We start from the raw sequence: 24,087 nt of genomic DNA, 5'->3' as shown, positions 1-24,087 counted from the left end.
CATGCCTTGCGGCGCGCACAAGTGGGAAATCGAGTGTATATTACATCACTTCCGCATTCTTGTGTCACTCTCCAGCTTCAGAAGCTGGAGAGAAGCTAATGAAGCAGATCTGTGCTTCATCAGCTTCTTCGGGGGTCCTAGGTGACATTAGGGGTCTTGGAGACCCCTGATGTCTCCATAAAGAGGACCTGTCACATCTTTTGCTATCACATAGAGGGGGTTTCTTAGCCCCCGTATGTGATAGCAATAAAGTTAAGTGGAAAAAAAATAGGAAACAAAATTAAAGATGATTTTTTTTTTAAAGTTAAACATAAAAAAGAATTAAAAACATTTTTTTTTTTAAAAAGTCCCCACCCATACGTACACGCATGCAAACATGCGTCGGGTGCACACCTGCGAAAACGACTATTACGCCCATTACGCCGCACATGTTACATATCGCCACGAACGTCGCAGTGAGAGCAATAATTCTAGGGCCATCAATCACTGATAACACTAAACTGATGAGCTGTAAAAGTTTTTAAAGTGTCGCCTATGGTCAATTTTGGGTATGGTGGTTTTTTGCGAGTGCGCGCAATTTTTAAACTTGACATGTTTGGTGTTTATTTACCCGACGTGACCCTGTCTTTTATGTTTCACCAAAAAATTGGGTGATAATAAATGTTTCCTAACATAATGTTAAAAAAACTTTTTTTTTTGTGAACATTTTCTGTAATTTTCCCGAAATAAAGTAAAAAAAGAAAAACCGCAGTTGTGATTAAACACCACCAAAAAAAAGCTCTACCTGTCCCCAAAAAAATGTATAAAATTAATTTCAGTACAGCGCTGCATGACGGAATAAATGTCAAAGTACCGCAGCGCTGAACACTGAACAATGGCCTGGATGGGAAGGGGGTCTAAACACCCAGTCTTCAAGCAGTTAAAATAGGCCCAGCCGCCCTAAACAACATATAGCAATCAATCGGCCGGCCAGCTGCCCGCCCGCGGGGTCCAGGGAGAGATCGTCATTCCACCGGCCCCATCTGGGTGTCAGGGAAGACACACAGGCTGTTCCGGAAGCTTGGCAGCTTCTGTGTTTGGCCTGCACGGCTGCGTCCTTTCATCTCAGGGCACATGCCGAGGCAAACCAAATGCCTTGGTTCTTTTAGCAGGGTAACGCCATTCACACCAGAGCAGCAGCTGCTGGAACTCACAGCAATTGCTCACTAACGTTCCCCCTTTGTTCTGGGACGGGAGGGGGCGTGACGGTGCGGCACCACAGCCACGCCCCCCCTGTTTTTCAAAATATGATCTGGCCCCCAGCAATGTCTGAGGGACAGTGAACTGGCCCCATGTTTAAAAAGTTTGAGGACCCCTGACTTAGACAGATGGAAGGTCCCTCTGCACTCCCTACAGCGTTCCCAACCCAGATTGCAATGGTGGTGCTCACAGTGACAATCATGGATGGCGCCGTGCACATCAGCAATGAAAAGCAAGACTCACCAGCACTCAATAGTCACATTGTTACCCTGATGAAGGGACCCTGTGCGGCCCCGAAACTTGGTTTTTTGATTGTGACGACCTGTCCGAATAAATGGACATTTATTATCTGAATATTATTATTGAGTGTTGGTGATTCCTGCTTTTCATGGAGTTCCCCAAAAACAGAAGAAGCTGCTGGATGAGTCAAACCACTTCAGGACTGGAGTTAAAACATGTTTCATGAAAAAATAAGTTTATTAGTCTTTGAATAAGAATTCGACATTTCTCTGCATGTTCATATGCTAGTTTGGATGACAGCCCATTGTAATAAACACTGTGTTAATCTATATAGGCATTCATTCTCATTCTGCTGCAAGTTCTCTCCGTCTATTTGTGAGATATATGATAGTAGGAACACATATTGAATATATATGGAAATAGATTTTTCAATGCTGGCAGATGCTAGGTTATTTGAGCACCTGATCTCCAAATATTGCCGTGTGATAAAAGTCCCCATTTAGGTTCATCAGAAGATGTAAAATGCTGCATCCCAACTGACTTGAAAATGTAAAAACTGGGCCAACACACCTGCTTCCTAACACGCTTATTCACGGCTCATTGATGTTAAAATATCGTTATTAATGCAGCAAGCTCAAATCAGCATATATAATCATATCTGAAAATAAGCCCCACAATTTGTCTTCATTTTCTCCTCAGCAAATGTATTTACTTGCTTTACTTGCTATGAATTTATGTATTTATTTATGTAATTATTTTCTCTATTTTAAAATGTATTTTCTTATTCATAAAAGTCATACAGCTGGTGTTCTAACAAAACAGTCACTGGGGATCACAAATGGAAATTTCTCTCCTGGCTCAGTGGTTCAATTTTTTGTATAATAAACATAATAGTGTAGACTAGGTACAGTATATCTAAAGCTTTTTTTAAATTTTAGATAGAGGTTGAAATTGGTGTAATTTATTTTTTCCTTCTGTGTCTCACTAGGGAGTTTCACCTTTATTTCCTGCCCTGTAGTCTCAACAGAAAGTGAGAGGATGTGTTTCCAATGTAAGGAATATCCCTTCTTTATGATCAAGTGTCCTTAATGGAACATTTCCCCTCTATTACTGTTTTGGGGGCAATTCAGAATTTTAGAGTAATCCCTACTTTCATTCCCCGTGACATTGATGATCAGGACAATTAGAGATAGCAAATCTCCCTAATGGGGACACAGACAGCCATCAATCTTGACAGTGGCTGTAACCCCTTACCACTCTATCCAAATCTAAAACAAGGTGTTGCTTTTGGTTATACTTTAATTGAAAGTGAAAACACTAATATGTTTCAATGAGATATGAAAATTACATTAAAGTGACATTAAAGTCAAAAATATTTTCCCCTCCCCCCAAAGTTAATTAAAGCACTTACCTTAAATTATGTTTCTTAATCCGATCTTCTTCTTCTTTCCTGTCCTTTTCATCTGTCCTCCAGCGCTGCGGCGGGTCTCTGATCCAGCGCTGACTCCTCTGAGCTTGCTGGCACTTCCTGTCCCACGGTATCTGCATGCGGGTGCACGCGTCCATAGACTTACCGTGTGTCTCTCCTCGCGTCACGGCCGAAAATGTGAACTGCGCATGCGCCTACCTCAAGATGCTTTGCGGCCGCCCGAGAATTTTCACATTTTTGGACGGGAGCGCTCGGGGAAGACACAGGTAAGTATTAACCCTTTTCAAAGCGTTTTTTTTTTTTTACACTTTTTGCATATATCTACTGCTTGCTAGCGCAGGGTTTAATAACCCTTTAACATTGCTGAAAATAAAGACCCTTATTCTTGTGTAAACCTTTATGAATTTAGCCTTGTAAGTGCCAAATTCTTGAAGGCAGTCAGCCCAGCAAATCAGTTCTCTTGTCAATAAACTCTTTTTAAGTTAAAGAACACCTATACTCACATTAAGTATATCTTAGAACGAGGATTGTTTAAAGCAGTGGTTCTCAACCTGTGTAACCTCAGGACCAACATTTGTCCATGGTCATTAAGTCGTGACCTAAGTCACACTGCAATGGAACGCACAACAGTGTGGGCTGCTGTGCTGCGATGGAGCTCCATCCATATGTGCATTGCTTGTACAGCTCCCGTGCATGCCTGTAGAGGTGCCGGGAGCCAGAATGTGACGTCACTCTGATCCAGGCACCTCTACAGAGCATGCAAGGAAGCTATAAGCAATGCACGTATGGATGGTGCTCCCTCACGGGCCATATCCCCAGCCAACCCCACCTCAAGTCAACACTTGGCGCCGGACAGAATATTTTGAATAGCTGCTGGGTGTGAGAGCGAACAGTGCTGTGCTAGGGGGAGGCTGGGGAGCCTCTCACCTAGAAAAGCGGAAGCCATGCGCGACCCACTGAACATGGGGTCACGACCCACCAGTTGAGAACCAAGGGTTTAAAGTACACCTATTGCAGGTCACACAAAGTAAAGTCGACCTGCAGCTACATAACAGGTAACGTTAGTCATATTTTACGTTTCCTGTGCCTGCCAGCCACCTTGATTTGCTGCTGGAGCCCACCTAGTTATGCTATGCAAATTATAATCTTTCCAAAAATTAGGCAGGCATGCCATCATGTGAGAGTGCCAGGCCCTAAGGCACAATGTGTTGCATTGTGATATATTTCTGAATGTACTCATCATAATATAAATAATTTTAACAAATGTAATGATTGAAAAATATTGTTTATATTTATAGTTTAATTAGCAGATATATTTGCCCATATTGAATGCAGTCTGTGGCTCCTGTTAACAGGACTTTATGGTGACCGTGATTTTCTGTTTCTCTTCCTCAGTGCAAGTCTGTCCATGTTCAGACAGACTTTAAACAGTGCAGAATGTATGTGGTTTATCCTGTTATCAGAGCAGTCTCTCCTATAGGGAGCTACCTTCAGCCTGATGTACACAGTGGTGCACCTGGGGGAGGTAGTCCACCCTGGGTACTGGCATGATAAAGGTGCTTTAGGACTGCACGCCCTACCGGCACACAAAGCTGCATTATCTGCAGCTGTGTAGTACCACCCCATGCAGTCCTGTCAGACCCCAGATGCAGAGGCGGCATAGAGTCGAGGAAAGCTTTCCTAAGCTCCTTCTTGGCTCTGATGTTTCACATTACACAGTCCAGGAGAAACCTAGGAGGACTTTTCTAACTCAGCCGGGCAGCACATGGTGTCTGAGGTCTGGGTTTTTATGGAGGAAGGGGGTATGCTGAGGAAAGGGGTGATGCTGGGGAAGGGTTTCTGAGAAAGGGGCGTTGTTGGGGGAGTGGGTTTTGCTAAAGGGGTGGGGGTTTACTGGGAGAGGATTTTTTTTTGCTGAGCGGGGGAGAGAAAGGTTTTGGCTATACACATATACACAATTGCCCACTTCTTTGTATTTCATCACAACTACCAGTTTGTTGCCCCCATATAGTTACAATTGTCTGTTTGCTGCATAGTCAGAATCACCCATTTCTTGTCCATTTGTGCATTTGTTACCAGCATGCTGTAACGTTTGACTGATTGTTGTATTGTATACAGTTGCCCTTTTGGGGCCCATGTATTATCAGGATAGTAATTTTTTTGCCTGTGTATTTGAAGCCACAGCAGTTTATTACTATAATTTAGTCCCGGGTAGGCCTGTCACTGTCAAAGCATGTCACTATTATCCTCACTTTTGTGCACCACATGCGCTGCTTTAAAGCCTTCAATTTTATTTAGCATGCTATTATTATCCCCATGTTGTTTCACTGTGAGCGCTGCTATTTAGAACTCTCATTTTATTTTATTCAGCACGCAGATAATTTTCCCTTTTTTTTTTTTACCGTTGTGGGCTATTAAACAATTTCAAACTTTTTCATAATTTTTTTTTTTGCCATCCTGATTATATGGAAAACAATCAGATAAAGAAGATCTTCACTGTCTCCAGCTTTTGTTATGAGATTTTTTAATTTCATGATTACTAAAGAAGATAATTGTGACGTATATAGCAGCGTTGGGAGGAAAGGGGGTATTAATAAATAATCTGCCCTGGGTGTCAACTATGCTAGGTACGACACTACAGATGGCCACTGGAGGGAGGAGATTCAGATCTGATTATGAAATTCCCTTACAATCTTTACAAATTATGTACTAATTGAAAATGTTATATGTTCTATTTAAATTTAATGGCTGAGTGTATTTTACTGGTGAGACGTACCCTTCCACTGCCAGCATCGGTGCCAAAATCTTCCACTCTACCATTTTTTTCTTATCACTTGGACCAAATCTTTAACATGTGAAATATGATGGTTGCTTTGGTCTTGGAGAGCTGGAGAGGCTGGACAGGCTTTCTTGCTCCCAGCTTAGTCTGCCACCCTCTCTAAAGCCCAACCACATTAGAGCAGACGACTGACCGGGAGCCACATGGGCACAGTTTAATTATTGTTTGATTTCAGATGTAGAACAGCCAGTGGCTGCTGTCTTTAAATTCTAAATAACAGGAACGCCTTTATTCTCCTTATCACCAGCAACATATACTTACCTTCCCTGTCACAGTGCTGAGTGGGCTTGGGTGAACTGGGTTCTCATCAAGCTCAGCCTCATCACTTCTCATAAGTAACCAATAATTCCATTGCTCATGGTGGCCAGTTCACTTTATGAAATTAATTTATTGTTCTGGTAATTAATACAGAGCTGCATTAATCTGGGCCTTTTATATCTGCCTGGAGTTCATGTTTACTGAATTAACAGCTAAACTGAAGGCAGAAAAAAAAGTAATTAGCTTAAGCAGCCTATAACAGGCTCGTTGCACAAGAAGCATGCAGTCAGACCAGGGAACTGTCCAAAACATAATTTGATGTTATTGCTGAAAAGAATAGTAGCTTGACAAATAAAGATCTTTACAGCTTTGTAAATGGAGCTCTGCTCTTAGCAGCCTGATGTATCCCCAGCACAGAAGAATTGAACTAAAAGGCACTCTCATTCTAAGTGGAAAACAGAACAGTTTTGTTTAATGCATGCATGAACTTGACTTGGTATCATCCTCTTGCAGTGCCTGTGCAGTAGAGTTCAGACTGAGAGAGGGAAAAGCAGGACAAGGAGCCAATAATGTATGCGTCAGTGCTCATTTAACAACCATATTAACAAGCGATACGCTCGGGCTTGCATCCCACCAAGCTTCTGTCAACCAGTGACGTGTTATACAGTATATTCATCTCTGTATTTAGCAGTTTGAATGGAGTTCAGCTTTAATTGGAGCTGGTGAAGCAGTTTCCTCCATCACCAGGAGTCTTTTGATTCATGCTTTTATGGCAGACATAGTGAGAATTCAGGCAGGAATAAGGTAATACTTAATATAATACTTAATTTAGGAGTTGCCTTTGTGGTAGAGTCATGGATTAGGGGGTTTAGATCTATGCTTTAGGTATTGAGTTAAGTGAAGGAGGAAGGGTTAGATTTGTAGGGAGAACATTTAGTTGTTTTTTTGCAGGGGATGCCTAAAATCTTACTTGTATCCTAGAATACTTGTACCCTAGTATCCTAGAGCCAATCACACAAACAGGAAATGACGTATCTAGGGGCATTCGATACTCCAACCAAATACAGAACGCCTTCTGGTTGCTATACTGCGTAGAATTTTCTTTGAACAGTTTAAAAAAATTACAGTAGCTTCAGATTGAATTGGAAAAGTCATTTTAATAACAAAATGGCATGTGTAGCAATTTTATATGATATAGTAACGAAAGTGGAGTTTTCCCTTAAAGCTTAGTTTCAACTTCGGACAAAAAAACTAAACAAAGCCTTTCAACACATTTCCTGTGAGCTCAATGGGTTTCATGGCTCAGCCCTCCAATCTGGACCCGCAGGAGAATGCTGTAGCATTCAGAGTCTCTGTAGGATTTAGGATCTGCTCACTGACAGGGGAAGAAGAGGGTGAAGAGGACCTGTGATGCCAGTGGAGCAAACAGAAGACAGCTGGAAAGTGTAAGTATAAGGATTAAAACAGTATACTGTATACTTTATAAAATAGTAGATTTATTAATTTAGTGTGTAGAAAGAATAAGGTTAATATGGAATTAAAGGAGAAATATGGGAAAAGTGAAATACCCTCATTCCCATAGTTAGAGCCGACACGTGACACTGCTGCTGTCACATGTCGGCTCTATAGATCGAGAACTGAGTGTTCACATACTGCTGATCGCGCAGTTCATGAGCTTCTCCCTGCAGAGAGTGATGACTGTCATACACCACTCCCCGTAGGGATTCCCTCTCTCTTCCTCTATTGCTGACTGGAGGGACAGACAGAGGAGGGGGTGGGCACAGCTGTCTCTGCCTTTCTAGAGCTGTCAATTAGGCAGCGTGGTGGATCCCGATTATATTGTCGGGATCTTTCCCGGCTCTGCGCCGTCAACATATAGCAATCAATAGCCTGATATAATCTGAGTTTTGGGTCACAGGAGAACATTAGAAAATGTCCTCCTGTGACACCAAAAGATAACTATAGCCAAATGTGGTTTGGCCATAGTTCTTTGTTAACTTGTAAGTTTAGCAGGGCAGGGGCTCCTTGCTCATGAAAGCGTTAACATACATTTTACTTGTTGCTAAATATTTACTTAGTAGTATTAAATGCTAACATTTTATTTAACTCAATGTCTTCAGCACAACCTATTCCTCAATCCCCATTGCATAATTAACTATATATGTGAATAAAAACAGTTACATTTCTAACTATACCAACAAATTCCACTACCACCTGTAGGGCACAGAGTGCTGCTTCCCCCCATTTCCAGTTAGGGAACGTGTACCCTAAGTATCTCACTTGCACTTTTAGGGCAATTGAGGGACAGCGTGGGAGAAGGGGGGGGGAGCAGAAAGGGGGGGGAGCAGAGGAGTGTCCTGCTGTCCAGATATCTATTTCTATTAACACATGTAGGTGCCATTGGGAGCATGCATGCAAAGTAAGCTCCATTGGACCCTTTAAGGGAACAGAGCCACCCCAAAACAGGATGAGGGAAGAGAGGTTTTTGAGAGATGGATTGCACAGAAAACAAAGGCTTAAAAAGAAAACAACACTGCAAAGATGTGCAGTCTACAGCACTAACTGATTAGATTGAGTTAAATAATACTTTAAAGGTCTAGACAGCACAAACTATATATTAAACTAGATGCCTTTTTACTTAAGTGTGATCAGTAGGCTTCAGTAGCATAGATACAAAACTGCAAATTCTAGTGAGTATTGCTTCCCGATAATGACCAGGTATTGCTGGGTTATCCAGGATTTAATCACAGGAACAATCCTTGCTTGTCTTGCTTAAAGTGAACATGTGGGCAGGGTTTGGATATTTAAATAATTCACATATTCTTAACAAACAGTTGAGAATCTGTTATTCTCTCAGCAGCTCATCTCACCCTGCTCCTGGTGCAGCTGCACTATACCTATACCTAGTGCAGGCCACATAATTCGTCATACTGCGCGCTGGTCTACCCACACGGATGTGTGATCCATAGAGAGGTCCATTAGCCACTGCAGTACAGGAACTTATAGTTCTCAATGGAACACAGGTGTGTCACCGCACTTAAAGTCCATTCATTCTTCTTCCTATCCATGTTACTGAATGTCTTTACCTTGGCACAGTATTATAGTGTAACCTGCACTCCATATGGCATATGTAGACCTTAAAGTTCCCCGAGTCATCACATTCTATGCACAGTGTATACGACATGAGTACGGCAAAGGGACATACCATCGCTGCAGTGGAGGAGGACAAGCTGGAGGGAACGCTGTGACAGTCAGCTTGCTCAGAGGATCAGGTGAGTATAACTTTATTTTTGACCCTCCTATCTGTTGTTCTTCTTTACTGTACATTGTAAAATGTTGGAAATGTATGGAAACTGATAAAGTTACGCAAAGATCCTCTTCAAGAAATTAATTTATATCCCTTAGCCATAAATCTGATTTAACCTGCCCTGAAAGTGCGAATGGGATCAGTAGAAATAAATAACTGCAGTTCTTTGGAAGAACTCTTTGTATGCACTAGGACCTGGGTGGCATCTAAAAACTAAAAGTCCACATGATCACTGATCCTTGTATCACAGTAGTCAGAGTATACATGTGAAGTATATGCCAGCCTCTACAGCCTACGGTGTTCCTCGCTCAATGTGTTTTAGATTATTACTATTATTAAATTGTAACCTAATTCACGCAGTTATTGTTATACATTACTACAATGACTTTCTCTGGAGCTTAGTAAAAAAAAAATGAAATCTACATGATTGCTGTTGTCATTTAAACATCCATTGTTGTTGAGCATAAGAGTGACAATGAAAGCGCGGGGGTTGATAATGAACATAATTTTTCATACAATGCCAAACACCTATCTATTAGGTTACATAAAACATCAGCACATTAGCATACAATTGCAATGTTTACGTACAGTTAGTAACTATGTTATGTCAAGTCTAAACTGTGTAGAATTACGAACATTTTCATGCTGTAGAATATTTGACAAATCTATGTATCTGATATTTATGGCGCACTACGCTTTACTTTTTAGGACCAAATTTCCAACCCAATCTATTTTTGGCTTACTGAGAGCTTAGCATCTCACCGTATGAAAGAGAACAAAATTGAGCAACAATAATAAGATGTAAGTAATCAGTCATTTTTTTGTAGTTATTTTACAGAAAGTGTATAGCAGTTACCCTTTCATATGTAGCTCTGTTGACACTTATAAAGATTTAAAGAGATCTCCCAGCAAAGCAAAATATAGAATTTTGGGTGTAGGTCAGAGACCTTAAACGCTCCTTAAAGGGAACCTGTCATGTCATTACGTACTTTTGTCAGCCAAGATCATTATACGTTGCCGAAGGCTTTCATCACCTGTCTTCCAACAGGCCCAGTATTAGTCCAAGTATAGTGCACACTCTATGCCTGCCCTAGGCCTGGCACCAGTTTTGGGAGTTGCATGATACCAACCTCCAGTACTGGATAGAAGCTACGGCTGACACAGGGTAGTAATGATGTGACAGGTTCTCTTTGAAATTTACCTTTCTTTTTGTAGAAAGGGGTGCACCACAAAAGAGAAGAGTGTGCTTAATTTTAATTTTGTGACGGTGTAATTTGTTTTTTTAAAAAGGTTTTTAAGCTCCAATATGAAAATATAATGGTTACAGAAAAGGTGTATGCAGTTTTCATAGGCTCTAATGACATTGGTATGTTAATATATAAATATAAATAAGGAAAAGATGGATCCAAATAGCTTGCCCCTGTTTTCTAATCAATTGTTAAATAAAGACATGTTATATATCACAACGGTTAAACCCGTGTCTGTATTGCATGTTTAAACTTTAATACCAACAGTAATAAAAGGTTAACAGATGTTTACTCCAGGAGTATATAATGAGATTGGAAATTTTAGAAATATTCTTATGTTCCTCTTTAACTAAACCCACTAGATTTTACTACACTAAATCTTCTGTAGATTTAGTTGACTAAACTAATTGGGAATTGTTATGACCATGGCAAAGAGAATCAAGCTACAGAGAAAGAACTTTAGGTATAAACCAGCGTTGAGGCTAGGTTTAAAAACTCATAACACTCAGCTTCTGTCCCATTATTTTTGTCCTTGAGTAGAAATGTGCACAATTGGGAGCTTAAGCTTTGCCAGACTTTCTTCATTGGAGTCAATGGGAAGGCAAATTAAGACCTGTATGTGGCTTTTAAGTATGTAATGGGGTAATGGGTTCTAAAAGTGCCCATACACTTTACAACCCTTGCAAGACTTCTGTCTTGCGAGGGTTGTAAAGTACTTAAAAAACGTACGATCTGCCCATCTTGGACAGGCAGATTGTACTTGCGATCATCGCAAGCCCACCCCCCTGAGTGTCGGGCTTCCGATGACTGCAATGAGGGGCGGGCTTGCGATGACTGCAATGAGGGGCGGGCTTGCGATGACTGCGCACACCGGCCCGTTCGGCAGTTGTCGAACAAGCAAGCAGCCTGCTTGTTCGACGGAAGACGTGCGACCGTACAGTAGAAACGGTTGCACGCCTTCCATACACTGCAGGATTCCCCGCGATTCTCGTACGAGAATCGTGCAGTGTATGGGTACCTTAAGGGTTAGGGAAGCACTAAACTATCCTTGACCTGTCTTTTTAAGCCTACTAAGTAGAAATCAATTATATATTTTCGCAGTTTAGCTTTTATTTTGGACAGGGTGGAGAAGTTTAAAACCTCAGGTCAGGTTCTTGTCTGTTGGGGGAGTTTACTTATAACTTCCTGTTCAGCATTAGGAAGTAAGGGAAAATCTCCATCAGGTGCTGTCTATTAGAGCTATTCAAATTCTTGTTTTTAGTACTGTAGGGAGGGGTTAGAACATCTATACATTTATTATATATTTCTTTTTTTGCTGTCTGTGTCCCTGTTGGAGTGATTTCCCTCACTTTTTGTGTGATCACTTGTCTTAGGAAATCTAACTAAGAGAAAAGAGGCAGAAAATAAAACCTGACCAATGTTTTACACCCTAATACTATTCAAAAGTATCCAAAGAAAAAAATATGTACTCATAGTTGGTGTGTGTGTCAACCACATCAAATTCTTTTACATTCTAACCTCCCAGTGTTGCCTTGGTATTAAACAAGCACCTTTTCACATATAAAATATCTCAGTTTGTTTCTTTGATGAAAAAAGTATAAAACAACAATTTAAAACAATGGTAGGGTGAGTAGTAAATCAAATAAATATTTCATGATAAAATAGAATCCATAAATTGCCCTAGGGGAATGTTGCTCTTTTGCTGGATGCTGTTATCGTTTATCATCTTTGTCTCTAGACCCAGACACTAAATCCTGCTTGTAATGAAAGATGGCGATGTATTTATTAAGACGTTCCACTCAGCATATTACACTGCTTTACACATGTTTTTGTCAATGTATATGTGAGAAAACCTCTGTCTTCTATATCTTGTATTAAACCAAATGAGTTCATAATTGATTTTATCCATGGGGTCAGAGGCAGTTGAATGTAATTACAGTTCTGTACTTCCTACATGTCTCAGTTACAGATAATTTTACTTATTTATACTGCATACTGCTAACAGCTTTCCTTGTTCAGGGCAGGTTGTTCTTTTCCATCTTTTAAACTTTTGGTTGGTTTAGCTTGTCATTTAATTTTAAATACACAGATCTGATTGCCAGATGATAAACTTGCCTATGGTAGTATGTGGTTTATAAAATATATTTCCCCCATTTTCTTATGGATCATAAACATTATGGCCGAAGGCAGCCGAGTGAATAACGCAGCCGAAGTGAAGTGAGGCGAACGACGTTCCGCTACTCACTCCGGATCAATCAGTACGGCTGATTTCAGCCGTACATCAACTGAAATCAGCCATACATCGGCTGCCTTCGGTCAGCGGAACATGCTCTGCATGTTTGGCCGAGCCAAGGTGCAGAAGGACTTCGACTCAGCCGATCCAACATCTGGATCGGCTGAGCTGAAGCTCCAACAGCTCACTCGCTGCTGTTCGCCCCTTTTCTCATAGGGGCCGAACGGCAGTGAGTGAATAGCTGAATACTGCCGAGCGGCACTGAGCAGAATAGAAAGTGAAAAGAAAGGAACAAAAAAATAGTTGAAAGAATATTTAAAAAGTGTAAACAAATAGTCACATTTAAAGAAATAAAGATAGTTTAAAGAAAATTTTTTTTAATAAAAACCATTGGGCGATGCTAGCTCCACCCAACTTTTCCTATTGGCCGGGACCTACTAGAGTCTTCTAGCAGGTCCTGTCCAATGAATAACAACTGGGCGGAGCCAGCCATGACGTCACGGCTGGCTCCGCCCAGTTGTTGTTGTTTCATTACAGATCAGCGTCCCCAGGTCATTTGGGGACGTTGATCTGTCATTACAACTGGGCGGAGCGAGCCGTGAGATCAGAGCTGGCTCCGCCAAGCTGTCATTTGCTGGGCGAACAGCAGGCCGTTCTCCCCGCTTCGGCTGTCACTTCGGCAAGGTCGAGCTGAAGCATATGCCTTTGACTCGGCTGAGCCTCTCAGTCGCCTTTGGTTGCTGTATGGGCTTCTGGTTCGACTGAACTGCAAGGCTCTGACGGCCAAAGAGAGCCGAAGGATCAGCCGAAGCTACGGCTGGATCCTTCGGCACTTTAGTGAGTAACCCCCTAAGTTTAACTTACTATACACAGTTGTGACAGTTTTTGGGAACCTGTCCCAATTTAAAATAAAATGTAAGCTACCACTGTTGGCTTTTTGATGGGGCAAGCTGCAGAACTTTTATAATTATCCTTGATTTTTCCTTGCTATTCACTGACTTGGAGCATGTGTACACCCATTGAAGTTAGAACTTGAGACCTGAATATTTATCCTGTACCAGTGACTCATGGGGGCTGATTTAAGGTAAATAGGTTGTTCCCTTTGCAAGGAAATTCATACTTTCCGTTTAGTTTAGTGAATGAGTTGACAATCTGTTGGCTTCCATCATTCAATAACGTGGAAAAAAGTGCTGCTTTTTTTATTTTCCTTGCATATGATTGGGTATTCCTTGCAAAGTGACATTTTGCCACATTCACTAAGCTAAGGGAACATTCCCCAGCAAATTCCTTTGCAAAGTGAGCAACCTATTTGCCTTTCGGTAAATCAGCCGCATTAATCCCTAATCAAGGATGAGAATTGTAGCCCTGCAACTCCTGAAAGAGTTTAATGACAAGCCTCACAATTCTGTGTTTACAGGCTACTTTTAGCCTTAACTGTTTCATCCAAACGTTGCCTGCTATGTGACCATATCTGAGCAACAGCATGCAGCACATTGTAATCTACCGCAAACATTTGAGGCTATCATGTTAACATTCTACCCCTCCTATGAAAGTTCTTTTATTCTTTATTTATATTTTATATATTGGTACACTAGTTTTTTTTAGCTTTAAGAAAGACGTTGTGTCACTCTGCAGTATCAGTAAAGCATAAAATAAAGACAAGATTTTTGTAATCTGTTTTACAATGTCATGGTTAATTAAGCGAATGTAATGTATAAGTCTGGAAACAATATTATAAAAGTATTTTCTATGAAAACATTCCTATTTAGATTTGTAAGAACTTAAAGAAGCAGAAATATTTCTATGTCAGGTCCATGACTTCATTCATAGCTGCCTAGGCTGTGGTTCTTTTGTCTTCTATATCAGGTTACTAGTCAATGCAAGGAATAAATATGTATCTTATAGGCAGATTCTAGTCTTATAGCACATACCCAATATTTTATATCTTGCTTCCTTTGTAATGCTGTGACTGTTTACTGAGATTTCTGCAATTAAACCTTTTTTATATTAGATAATCATGAAATTTTTCATAGATATACTTGACTTTGCAGGCACTCCAAGCATGGCATTTGAGTGCTATAGCTTATTGACAAACCAAGGAAGTTTAACCCTTCATTGAGTAGAGATCATTGAAGTCTGGATGGCCAGACCAAATTTAGAAGCATCATTAGGTATTAGCTAACTTGACAATAACTCTTTTACTAACTTGCCTACCTAAATAATCATTACTTTTTTAACCCCTAATAATAAAGGTAACACAAACCCCAAAGCCTGAACCCAATTTTGCAACTTCAGCATGTGTTGGTAAAACTGTAGATATCCTTGCAACTACTTAGTGTATCCAGGTGAATTATATCCGGTTTTATATGGCAAATTGGGCCTTTATTTGGTGATAAATTGTAATATCTCCTGATTTTGATTTATTAGCAAGGGAAATCTGGCCCAAAATAATTTTTATTTTAATTTTAGCTATATATTTCTTGCCATTACCATGACTACTGATGTGTATGGGGATACTACATGTGTGCATTATTTGTTGCTTGTACCCATAGTAGAGCCAAACAAAGTGTACATTTTTTAAATAATTTTTTGTTTTATTTGTTTTATTCTACCTATCACACGCAGACACTGACACTAAATATAAAACGGTGGTCCTGTGGTTATTCAATGTCACTCAATACCATAGTGAGTGCACGCATGAGTGTGCTGTAAGTTGGGTCTCTGTCATGGCTGATCTGGTGTCATATCCATACTGCTTATGGGAGGCTACCCGATGCAGGCTTTTTGGTGCCCTTCAACTAGACAGATGTATCCGATCAGGTTTCGCTGTTTTGTTTAAACGGGCAGTCACATCTTACCATATGAGAGTTCTGTTTTAAAGTGCTATAAAGGGCATGTAGGATAACCTCATATTCCTACGATTATGTGAAATTTTTTACCTCACTTTTGCGAGAATTATGATGTCACTTTAAGGTCAGAGGTTGCACTTATTTTACAGGTGAGCTATTGGATAAAAGGGACCCTGTGGTGACGCTGTTTATTCTTTACAACAAATTCCAGTAACCTTATGTGAAAATATACATTCAAGTTTTGTATGTAACAACATAGCATACATTGTAGTTTCTCCTGGGAGTCATTACTAATAAACTGGTAATAGAAAAGACAACATTATACACATGAATACTCTTAAGACAGCAGGTATTAATGACAGTGTTGTCAGCAACTCATAGGGAATAAGTTGCCCACTTTACCATGTTTACAACTCAAGTTCCTGAGGTCGTCTTAGTAACTTCATACATTGCTTGATTGTTGGTAAATTGTTAGTCTTCCATGAATGGTCATGTAGTATGTATGGGCGATAGAAAGTGCAAACTAATCTGAACTAACAGGAGATTTAGGTAAATAATATGTTGCAGACTTAGGCTAGGTTCACACCTAGGCGACTCCGGACCGAGGCGCCAATCCGTGCTGTTTTGTGCACTATTGACATGCGGTCGGGAGTCGCCAAGGTGTGAACCGATCGCGCTGTGGGTGCCATTATTTTCTAATGGCACCCCAGTCACGCCGAGCAGATTGCGCACTTTCCCACAGTGAGTCGTTTGTTGCAAAAAAAGGTACTTGTACATTTTTTTAGTGATTGCCTTGCGGATGTCACCCCATTGAAGTCAATGGGGCCGCGCGGCAATCACTGTGTGCACCTGACGTGCGTCCCGGGTGTCATGCGATGTAGTGCAGGTGTGATCCTACCCTTATGGTAAATAGTCAGGTTTATTTAATATTCATCCAACAACTGGGGCAAAATGGTGTTTCAGAAGCATTAGATTCGCCAGCCTGACCAATTGTCTATGAAACATAAAATCAGTTCACTCATCTATACTTTTAAACTCTTTGGAAAATTGACATGTGAGTTGCCTAAAATCACTAATACTAAAACATTTTTTTTGTTCCTGTAGGATCCCCACAGAAATTAGTATCTCCAAAACAAGACTGTGAAGAAAGTAAGCAAGAAAAAGTCTTAGATAAAGGTAGTGAAAGTGGAACATCATGTAATGAACTGTCTACGTCTAGTTGTGATAGCCAATCAGAAGCTAGTACCCCTCAAGAAAATACATCTGTGCTTCAGCAATCATCTTCTCATCAACAGAATACTTTAACTCTGGATCGGCCATCAAAGAAGAACCAAGTCCAGTGGGTTCCATCACCAGACAAACGCAGGAACAGTGAACTTTTTCAAACACTGATTAGTAAGTCTAGGGATAACAACCTTTCTAAAAGGAGAGTCTCTGAGAAGCCAAGCATTGAGGAGGAAATGAAAAAATGTATACAAGAGTTTAAAAAAATTAAAATTCCAGATTATTTTCCAGAGAAAAAACGTCCATGGCAGATGGAATTACTAGAAAAATATAATTTGTAGGAACATTCTATTTATTAGTGAAATATCTGCGCTATGTTTGTGTACTTCTACTAAACTCCTTTCCATACACAAAATACACCAAGTATACAGTTCGGTATATGGAATTAAAAATACTTGTAATACTTATGTGACTTTTTGACATACCATTCAAATATTGAAACTTTCAGATATCCCCACAAAGATTACGCTACAGTGGGAAATTCAGCGTAAAAAATGCATGTGCTCACATTAATGACTATACATTCTGCAAATACCTTTTCACAACTGTATTTATTATGGCAATTTTGATGACTTTTACGATAACAAATAAACAGTGATGACAAGATTGACTTCTGTAGATAAAACCAGTAGACATACAGTATTTCTGAAGTTCCATTCATTCTAAATGCAATAAAAAACTTAGATGCATGAGCATAGCATTAGAAATAAAACAAAAAAGTGTATGATCAGTGTTAATGTGTTAATCGTTGGCCTTTGTCAGTTTTTAATTCAGTTATAGACTTTAATCTGTAGTACTGGGCGTATCTGTGGAAATTAACATGATATGCTGTATGGTGATTTTTGTTTTAAAAGAAGATCTGTTGAACGTGTGAGTGTAATCCATGTGCTTTCCACTCTACTGTATGTATAGGACGTGTTAGTCATTACCCTGGTTACAGAAAATGTATGGCATAAAAAACTATTACATTATTAATCTTCAGAATACATTTTTTCTAGTTTATTATAATGGTGTTAATTGTATTTATATTCATTACTTAAAATATTAATGTTATATGTGGGTTAAATGAAATACAGTTCCTTAACACTGAATTGATCTGTGATTTTTTTTGCACATACCTTCAGCCCCCTTCAATTGCACATTGGAGTCCTCAGGATCCACTGTATTTGAATCTCCAAGCTTTAACACTTCCTAAGAGCGCTGACGACTGACCCACCACTCCTGCCTTGTGCACCTTCTATTAGCCCACCCAGGGCCGTCTTTAATATTAATTGGGCTCTGGGCAACATTTTGCTATGGGCCCCCTAACTCCATCACTCGACCCCCTACTACCTGACCCAGACCCCCGTATCCGCCTACATCACCTTCACCCTAAAAGAAATGAAAAAGAAAATAAATAAATAATATATTTCTATAGTTCAGTGCAATAAGGCAACAGACTCAGGACTCTGAAAGGCAATACTAGTAGTGATAGTAGTGATGGAGGTCAGCTGCAATGAAGCCTGACACACAGGTCTATGACAAATAGCATTGGATTTGTGGCAGAATAAACAGGTATTGTTTTGCACTTTTTGAACAGATAAAACAAAACACTTTCAATGGTATATATACCAGACCAGAAGGGAGCAAATAAGAGGTTTTCATTAGGGATATTCATATGCCAAGTACCATACTTGGTACAAGTACAGATACTTTTCCAGCTCCAGGACTAGACTAGAGAACAATTCAAAAGTTAGGAGGCAGCTGACATTTTAATGAGCATACGGAGCTCCTGGGATCCCTTTTTTTAATGTATTATTTGTTTTCCTTCTTTGTAATGTTAGAAGGGGCTGTGAGGGTATTGTGTTAACCCTGTCTGTACTTTGCTGGCTGATTTCATTATAATTTGTAACATAGATCTGAACGCTCCATGTCCTAACAAAGGGTTAAAAGATTAAATACTTGTTTTTTACATTGTACACTACTGAGAAAAACACATTCTACACAGTCCTTCGTCTTTCTATAAGGACAGGTCACTGTGCAGGTGGACAGGAAAAAAACTTGGATTCAGCCATTTTGCCTACTGCAAAAAAAAATCTGAAAAGGTAAGATTTTATTTTTCAATATTTAATGGTATGCTTTGTGAATGGGAACACCTAGCTAACATATTAAGGGGTTTTCTCAAATGTGACTGCAAAAGTGGAGATACTCTTTAAGTAATGACAAAGTTTTCAGCGAAAGAAACAGGTCCATAGTTATATTATAAAAGTGGTATGAAGATACAAGAGCTGAAATGATCAATAACTTAGTGCAAAGAGCAGTGAAAAGCTGTAAGCTTGAGATGCTTGAACTGTCTAAGCATACTTATCTAACATGATTTACATGATTGCATTCTAAATTTGTATGCCAAGTAAAGAAGTAGTTAGCAAGTGAATGGCAGGCAAAGTATTTCAATGATGAAATGTGTTGGAAGGCAGAGTTAAAGCACTTATGCTATGTGATTCTTCAAGAGCAAAGGAGTGCAGACTATTGAACACAGATCTAGGAAGGTAAAAATGATTTAGTGATTGGTGTGATTTTCAGCATTTTATAAGAACGTGCATTGTTTTCCTTCATATCAAATTCTAAGACATTATCACACTAGTGGAGACTGTATTTGTTGCATTTCCGGGAGTGGAAAATTATATGGAAGGTTAGAGGATGGTGGAAAATGAAGAGTTATTCTTGTGGTGAGTTCTGTGTGGGTACAGGGCATGAGAACGCACATTATTGAAAGTGGATAATACACAGCCTGGTGGCCAGGGGCGGACTGGGCCGGGGGGCAGGATGGCAATTGCCCCCCGGGCCTCTCTGATGCCGTCACGAACGGCCCCTTGACCGGCTCTGTGATTGGCGTGGCCGCTGCTACTCAAGGGGGTGCTCAGGAGGCCCCAGCGGACGACATCTAACATGCGTGATTAGAGGGCCGCGTCTACCTGGTCCAGCCAGCCCGGATCGCCTTTGCCAGACCCACCAGCCCGCATCCACACGCCACACCTCCTCCGCGCCTCACGCGCACTGCCCACATCCACGATCAGCACAGGGACGCGGGGAGAAGAAGAAGTAAGGAGGAGCAGGTGTGAGGGGATGACAGCCGCCGACAGACAGGCCCGATCTCAGAAGCAAGTTGCTGGAAGACTGCTCAGGAACGCCTGCACTTTCCCACACATGGTGCTCTATGATCTATTGCTGGGATAGTGGGATTTGTATTCCTCTATAGCTGCTGGTACATTGTGCTGTATATTATACCATATTATATAGCTGGTGGTATTCTGCATTGTGCTGTATAGGGAACTACAAATCCCAGCAATAATACATTATACAGCGCAATGCGGAATTCCACCAGCTATAGAGAAGTACAAGAAAACCCTGCAATACATTATACAGCGCAATGCAGAATACCGCCAGCTATAATGTACTATTGCTGGGATTTGTAGTCCTCTATAGCTGGTGATATTCTGCATTGCGCTGTATAATGTACTATTGCTGGGATTTGTAGTCCTCTATAGCTGGTGATATTCTGCATTGCGCTGTATAATGTACTATTGCTGGGATTTGTAGTCCTCTATAGCCGGTGCCATTCTGCATTGATTGCTGTATAATTTTATACTTTCCATTTCGCTATATTGCACACCACACTTTTTTTTAACTTCCACCGCCCCAAGCTTGCTCCTGCGATGTACTACAATCTCAATACAAACTAGTAGTCCATCACTGGAGCCATTTGTTGTTATCCTGATTAACCGGTTAATTGAACTTAATAATCGGCTAACTAATTGATTTTGAAAATAATCGTTAGCTGCAGCTCTAGATGAATGGTCACCCTACACCAGGGATCCCCCACTAACCACTAGGGATCCCCCACTAACCACCGGGGAGCCTCCACTGGCCACCACAGAGCCCCACTAACCACCAGGGAGCCCCCAATGGCCACAGTGGAGCCCCCACCATCCACCTGGGAGCAACCACAGAGCCACCACTAATTATTAGGGAGCCCCCACTGGCAACCACAGATCCCGCACTGACCAGCAGAGAGCCCGCACTGACCACCTGACAGTCCGCATTGGCCACCTGAGAGCCTAATTAGGGAGCCACCTCCCTGCATTATGTATCGCTGCGATTTGTAGTCCTCTATAGCTGATGCTGTTCTGCATTGCTATATAATGGTATTGCTGGGAATTGTAGTTCTCTATAGCTGTTTGGTAGTCATTATTGCTGGGATTTATAGTCCGCAGTAGCTGATGGTATTCTGCATTGTTGTGTAATGTATTTCTTGGAATTGTAGTTCTCTATAGCCAATGCCATTCTGCAATGCTGTACAATGTATTTCTGAGTTAGTGGCAGAACTTCCAGGGTCGCAGCAGTCATGCACGCGCATAGCCCTGACGTGGCATCCCTCCACTACCAGTGTGCTTTACATTTCCTAAACTGATAAATACATTCACACTACTGTTACATGGATGGCAAAAGTGGCAGACAGGGGCGGGGAGAAGAGGCAGAGCGGGAGGGGGGCCAAGTTGCTGCACCATGGGCCTCTGGGTTGTACTTGCCCCCTGGGCTAAAAGTTGCCAGTCAGCCCCTGCTGGTGGCAGAATAATCTCTAAGAAGATATACACAGACTGCTTTGATTTACCTAAGGGCTTGTTCACACCAATTATAATGCGTTCTAGCGCGTTTAGCTGCTGTAATGCACTGCATCGCATACTAAACTTCCCCCTGTGTTCTGGGGAGGGATGTGGCTGCAGTGCGATTGGCAGCACCAGAACTCGTGGCACAACAATGCCTGAGTTCTGGTCCAGTGGGGTCGCAAAAAATGCTACATGCACTATTTTTTGTGATCGCACTGGACCAGAACCCAGGCATTGTTGTGCCACATGTTCTGGTGCGGGCGAATGCACTGCAGGTGGGGGCACAGCTGTGGGGCCATTGACTTGAATGCACCACCATGCCCCCTTCCACCACAGAACACAGGGGGGCGGTCAGTATGCGATACAGTGTGTTCCAGCAGCTAACCACTTTAATTGGTGTGAACAAGTCCAGGACAGTTATTTATTTACACAAGTTGGACATTGATTTGTGGTTTTAGCACTGTTATTTATTGAAGCAGTATTGAACTCTCAAACCTTTTTTTCAATATTGCCCTGCTAAGTATTTCTTCAATTTTTTGCCCAAGCACTTATAATCATCATGTTTCCAATCAGCTGATTCCAACTCTCTCTGCTCAGCTTCCCTGAACTTTCTGTCCAATACAAGATTACAAGGGACAGGGCAGTCTACAGCAGCTATCCACCTATCAGCTTGGAGCAATGACGTGCCATGCCTTCTGTGCTGGGTGAGGCACCACCCAGCCCACCGAGGCTCCGCCCCATCCCATACAAAGCCCCGCCCCATCCTGACAATGCTCCGCCCCCATCCCACTGAAGCCCAGCCCAGTAACCAAGCTGCGTGGGGAGGAGCCAGCCTGTCCCTCACTTGCTTATCACTGAGTCATCAAGATTGATGTCCTCACTTTTTTTCTTATTTTAACACTTTGCTATTGGTGCAAGCCATTCACAGAGCTCACGCCTGCAGCACAGAGTAGAGGCTGTGACAGCTCTTGCCTCACCAAGTTAGGTTACACAAGCAGTGGGGAAACCCGCTGCTGTGTAACCTAACTATCTGTCAAAAGCTGGATGCAGCGCTCCATCCATGACAGGTTACACGGCAGGGAGGCTTTCCCTGCTGTGTAACCTGTAACAAGCCAATCTGAATGGAGAAAAAGCTGTCAGCTTCAGAGTTGAAGCTGACAGCTTTTTCCTCCATAATACTAGGTGAGGCTCTGCTCCACACATCAAAGTGGCGTAGCTTGCCTTACCATGCCTATGTGTTTGCCACCTTAAAACATGATATCAGGTCCAGTGCTTAGGTGGCCAGCTGATTCTGCAGGAAATTAAAATGTTTAAAGCTCAAGGAAAAGCATTCATTGTAAGTGATTTCATCAGCATTTGGAAAATCCTAAAACCTTTTGACTTTAATATCACTTTAACAAAAAGGATAATCTTTGCATATATTTGGTTTTGTTTGTAATGCAGTATGGAGTCATATACCTGGTGTTTTATGTACAAAAGGACACACTCTCTAAAAGTGTTCTTATTTGAGATGCACTGCGGGGTTATGCAATTGAGAAAAAAGAAGTGGTCTTGATTATTTTTATCACATTTAATACTCATCTGTCCCACTACCCACACCACTGAACTGTGCTGTGGTGAAGATCTATGCTAGATGAAAGATCTGCAGCATCTGGCACACTTCTAGGTGATTTGGATGTTTGTCCTCTGCTGTTCCGTGGTTCCATCCACTGGCCCCTACTTCACTACTATGACCTGCAGTGACCTAGGAGCCAATAGAGGAAACCACAGAGGGGATGCCAACATTCTTCAACAAGCATAGACCTTTAATGCAGTGGAGCCAGGTGGTGCAGACAGCAGGGCATGTAGGTAACAATTGCTTTCTTTGCAGCAATGACTTTGTGTCCTTTTTTAAGTAAAAACAGTCTCTTTAAAGTTCATTTAAAGAAAAAAACGTTTTATTTAAATTTTGGATAGAGTGGTAACATCTGTCAGGTAGATTTACTCAACTTTGTCCTGGTGACCATCATCAAAAGGGCAAAAAGTAAGTAAAAATCCAAAATGTTGAATGTTTATTTCCAGAACAGAAATAAAGGCAGAATCTTCCAATGGGGAAGCTGGTTCCAGTGACAACTGTTTAAGGGGGGATTTCCCTTACATTGGAGACATTTTCTCTAAGTTCCTGTTGTATCTATAGAACAGAAAGTGAAGGCAAATCTCCCTAATAGGACACAGGTGGCAAAATAATATGACAGGGGTTTTAACAATTCCCTAATATATCCAAAAATGTTTTAAAGTTACAGTTTTAGATATACAATGAAGTACACCTGTGCTCAGGCCATGGACATTATAGCATTTGCATAATCTTAACAAGCAGTAAAAAAGCTTTAAAAAAAGACCTTTTGCCTCTTTACCTGCTTGTACTGCAAAGTAATTCATGTTCAAAGATCTCAACAAAAAGGTGCGTTTCTGTCTGTTTCTAATAGCTTAAAAACTCTTGCTGTGAGTTTCCATTAGAGGGCTGGCAGGCTGCCAAG

The 24,087-nt window shown here is 41.1% G+C and overlaps 1 protein-coding gene across 3 annotated transcripts in view; it reads left to right on the top strand.

Moving 5' to 3' along the window:
* Positions 1 to 17,918, top strand: part of KCTD8 (potassium channel tetramerization domain containing 8) — an 82,635-nt gene extending 64,717 nt beyond the window's left edge. Inside the window, exons 2-3 of one of the 3 annotated variants that reach the window (XR_001941653.1) lie at positions 10,021 to 10,113; positions 16,746 to 16,833. Coding sequence is in view for 2 of the 3 variants with exons in the window: in XM_018564608.1 (XP_018420110.1) it covers positions 16,746 to 17,206 (461 nt within the window). In the remaining variant the exon portion in view is untranslated. Of the gene's footprint in view, positions 1 to 10,020; positions 10,114 to 16,745 lie in introns of all 3 variants that reach the window. The other 2 variants (XM_018564616.1, XM_018564608.1) reach the window with 2 other exon arrangements.
* Positions 17,919 to 24,087: the final 6,169 nt, after the last annotated feature.

This window comes from Nanorana parkeri, unplaced genomic scaffold, assembly GCF_000935625.1.
Source record: "Nanorana parkeri isolate BGI_ZX_2015 unplaced genomic scaffold, ASM93562v1 scaffold24, whole genome shotgun sequence".
Classification (NCBI taxonomy): Eukaryota; Metazoa; Chordata; class Amphibia; order Anura; family Dicroglossidae; genus Nanorana; species Nanorana parkeri.
The sequence above is the reverse complement of the archived record's forward strand: the minus strand, read 5'-3'. Positions and strand labels throughout refer to the sequence as shown.